Genomic DNA, 3,699 nt, shown 5'->3' on the forward strand with positions numbered 1-3,699 from the left:
ATGCTCCCTCTCTCTGCAAGGCCTCCCCCTCCACCCCCAATCTCTGACAAAGTCCCCACCTCCCTTCCCTGCCAATTCTCCGTATCTCTGCCAAGGCCTTCCCCTCCACCCTTAATCTCTGACAAAGTCCCTACCTCCTTCCCTTCCAATGATCCCTATCTCTGCCAAGACCTCCTCATCCACCCTTTATATCTGCCAAGGTGTCCACCTCCCTTCCCTGCCAATGTTCCTTATCTCTGCCAAGGCCTCCCCATCCACCCCTTTTCTCTGACATAGTCCCCACTTCCCTTCCCTGCTAATGCTCCCTATATCTGCCAAGGCCTCCCCCTCTTCCCTTAATCTCTGCCAAGGTCCCCACCTCCCTTCCCTGGCAATGCTCCCTATCTCTGCCAGGACGTCCCCATCCACTCTTTATCTTTGTCAAGGTCCTCACCTCCCTTCCCTGCCAATTCTTCCTATTTCTGCCGAGACGTCCCCATCCACTCTTTATCTTTGTCAAGGTCCTCACCTCGCTTCCCTGCCAATTCTTCTTATCTCTGCCAAGACGTCCCCATCCACTCCTTTTCTTTGTCAAGGTCCCCACCTCCCTTCCCTGGCAATGTTCCCTATCTCTGCCAATTTGTCCCCATCCATTCTTTATCTTTGTCAAGGTCCCCACCTCCCTTCCCTGCCAATTCTCCCTATCTCTGCCAAGACATCCCCATCCACTCTTTATCTTTGTCAGGGTCCCCACCTCCCTTCCCTGCCAATTCTCCCTATCTCTGCCAAGACGTCCCCATCCATTCTTTATCTTTGTCAAGGTCCCCACCTCCCTTCCCTGCCAATTCTCCCTATCTCTGCCAAGACGTCCCCATCCACTCTTTATCTTTGTCAAGGTCCTCACCTCCCTTCCCTGCCAATTCTTCCTATTTCTGCCGAGACGTCCCCATCCACTCTTTATCTTTGTCAAGGTCCTCACCTCGCTTCCCTGCCAATTCTTCTTATCTCTGCCAAGACGTCCCCATCCACTCCTTTTCTTTGTCAAGGTCCCCACCTCCCTTCCCTGGCAATGTTCCCTATCTCTGCCAATTTGTCCCCATCCATTCTTTATCTTTGTCAAGGTCCCCACCTCCCTTCCCTGCCAATTCTCCCTATCTCTGCCAAGACATCCCCATCCATTCTTTATCTTTGTCAAGGTCCCCACCTCCCTTCCCTGCCAATTCTCCCTATCTCTGCCAAGACGTCCCCATCCACTCTTTATCTTTGTCAAGGTCCTCACCTCCCTTCCCTGCCAATTCTTCCTATTTCTGCCGAGACGTCCCCATCCACTCTTTATCTTTGTCAAGGTCCTCACCTCGCTTCCCTGCCAATTCTTCTTATCTCTGCCAAGACGTCCCCATCCACTCCTTTTCTTTGTCAAGGTCCCCACCTCCCTTCCCTGGCAATGTTCCCTATCTCTGCCAATTTGTCCCCATCCATTCTTTATCTTTGTCAAGGTCCCCACCTCCCTTCCCTGCCAATTCTCCCTATCTCTGCCAAGACATCCCCATCCACTCTTTATCTTTGTCAGGGTCCCCACCTCCCTTCCCTGCCAATTCTCCCTATCTCTGTCAAGACGTCCCCGTCCACTCTTTATCTTTGTCAAGGTCCTCACCTCCCTTCCCTGCCAATTCTTCCTTTCTCTGCCGAGACGTCCCCATTCACTCCTTATCTTTATCAAGGTCCCCACCTCCCCTCCCTGGCAATGCTCCCTATCTCTGCCAATTTGTCCCCATCCACTCTTTATGTTTGTCACGGTCCCCACCTCCCTTCCTTGTCAATTCTCCCTATCTCTGCCAAGACGTCCCCATCCACTCTTTATGTTTGTCAGGGTCCCCACCTCCCTTCCCTGTCAATTCTCCCTATCTCTGCCAAGACGTCCCCATCCCCTCTTTATGTTTTTCAGGGTCCCCACCTCCCTTCCCTGTCAATTCTCCCTATCTCTGCCAAGACGTCCCCATCCCCTCTATATGTTTGTCAGGGTCCCCACCTCCCTTCCCTGTCAATTCTCCCTATCTCTGCCAAGACGTCCCCATCCACCCTTTATCTCTGCCAAAGTCTCCACCTCCCATCCTTGCCAAGCCCCCTGCTCCCCTCCCCCCATCTCCTTCATGCGACATCGGAGCTCCGTTGTTGACGCTGTCTTGTTTTTCCATTCTAGAAGGCGCTTGACAAGCCAAACGTAATATCCTGGAAAGGAATTTTGAGCAGCCTCCCATTACCCCATTAGGAATCTTTTCATGCAGTTCGACGCTCTGCAGCAGTTACTTACTTGCGCCACGCTAGCAGTATGGCCGGCCAGCCCTTTGCATTTAACCACCGCCTCACTTTATTCAGCTTTTCCAACCAGCTTATTCTCAACTATTTCATTAAGGGGTTCTATTTAAACTTATTTTGGAATTCTTAATAGTCACATATATATTGTTTTATTGGACGTGGGAATGTTATTGAAAGTAATAAGAATTATTTTCTTAATTTAAGAAATTAAATTCAAGTTCAAATCCGTAGAATTCTGTAAAGATCAAATGCTGGCCCATTCCAACGATAAATGTTATGAAATTAAGGCAAATCGATAGGAAATAAGCAGAATATATTAATAGAAACTCCCCTCTCTCTCTCTCTCTCTCTCTCTCTCTCTCTCTCTCTCTCCTCTCTCTCTCTCTCTCTCTCTCTCTCTCTCTCTCTCTCTCTCTCTCTCTCTCTCTGGAAGAATATTACATCAAAGGCAAATTGTATTTTGAGTTCTGTAAAGCAGACTACTGTTGCTATTCCTGAAATTTTGGTGCAATAAATCGACGCTAAACATGTAAGTTAAATTTGTTGCTCAATAAACACAGAATTTCCTTGAATGATCAGAAATACAATGAAAAACAAAATCGTTAGATAACTGTTTCTTTCAAACTTTTCATTCGTTATTTTTCACGTCAATGAGAGAAAAGTAGGATATCTTTTAAAGGTTTAAAAGCTACTCATGAATTGCAGAGTCAAGGGAGAGTGACAATACTATAGGTATAAAGACAGTGGTTTAGAGACTGACCATGTAAACATATGATCAGGGCCTAAGCCCCCTCTCCACCCTGGCTAGGACCAGGGAGGGCCAGGTGATGGTCGCTGTGGTCTCCGCAAGTAGATCTATAAGCTCTATCAAATCCCCCATCGTTAGATCACAATGATGGTCAGGTTGCAGATACGACAAGAAACAATCGAGCTTGAGTAGGACTCAAATCCTACTCCAGCATATCACCAACCAGGGACGTTTCCAATAGACCACCACCAACCCCTTTGAAGACAGACTTTTTTCATCATTCATGCTCTTAAGGCGGTCCCAAGCACGGATAAGAGAATAGGGCTGAACTTAAGTGGAATCAACAAAAAGAAATAATTATAAGCTTTAGTGAAATTTGCAGCGAACCTTTGTGGTCTGGTACAAGGCGTGATGCTTCACCATGAGATCCTGTCTAAATTACTTAGCCTTGTCTGTCTCATGCCAGCCAAGCATGACAGCCGCCACCAATAACGACTAAGCAATATAAGCTGGAATTTAGTCTCAACCCTCCCCCTCCCTCTCCCTTTCCCAATCCCCACCCCTTCAACTAACAATTCCAATGACACTTCCATTATATGTAAGTACCCTCTAGATGTTTCATTTTTTTATGATTATGCTCTATACTAAATGATGTA

General features: G+C 47.5%; 1 protein-coding gene across 1 annotated transcript; it reads left to right on the forward strand.

Annotated features, from left to right (window-relative positions):
* LOC137627164 (uncharacterized) lies at positions 1 to 2,190 on the forward strand. Its single transcript, XM_068358238.1, has 2 exons — positions 1 to 200; positions 351 to 2,190. Exons 1-2 carry the CDS (start codon positions 1 to 3, stop codon positions 2,188 to 2,190), a joined length of 2,040 nt encoding a protein of 679 aa, XP_068214339.1.
* Positions 2,191 to 3,699: the final 1,509 nt, after the last annotated feature.

This window comes from Palaemon carinicauda, chromosome 35, assembly GCF_036898095.1.
Source record: "Palaemon carinicauda isolate YSFRI2023 chromosome 35, ASM3689809v2, whole genome shotgun sequence".
NCBI classification, from domain to species: domain Eukaryota; kingdom Metazoa; phylum Arthropoda; class Malacostraca; order Decapoda; family Palaemonidae; genus Palaemon; species Palaemon carinicauda.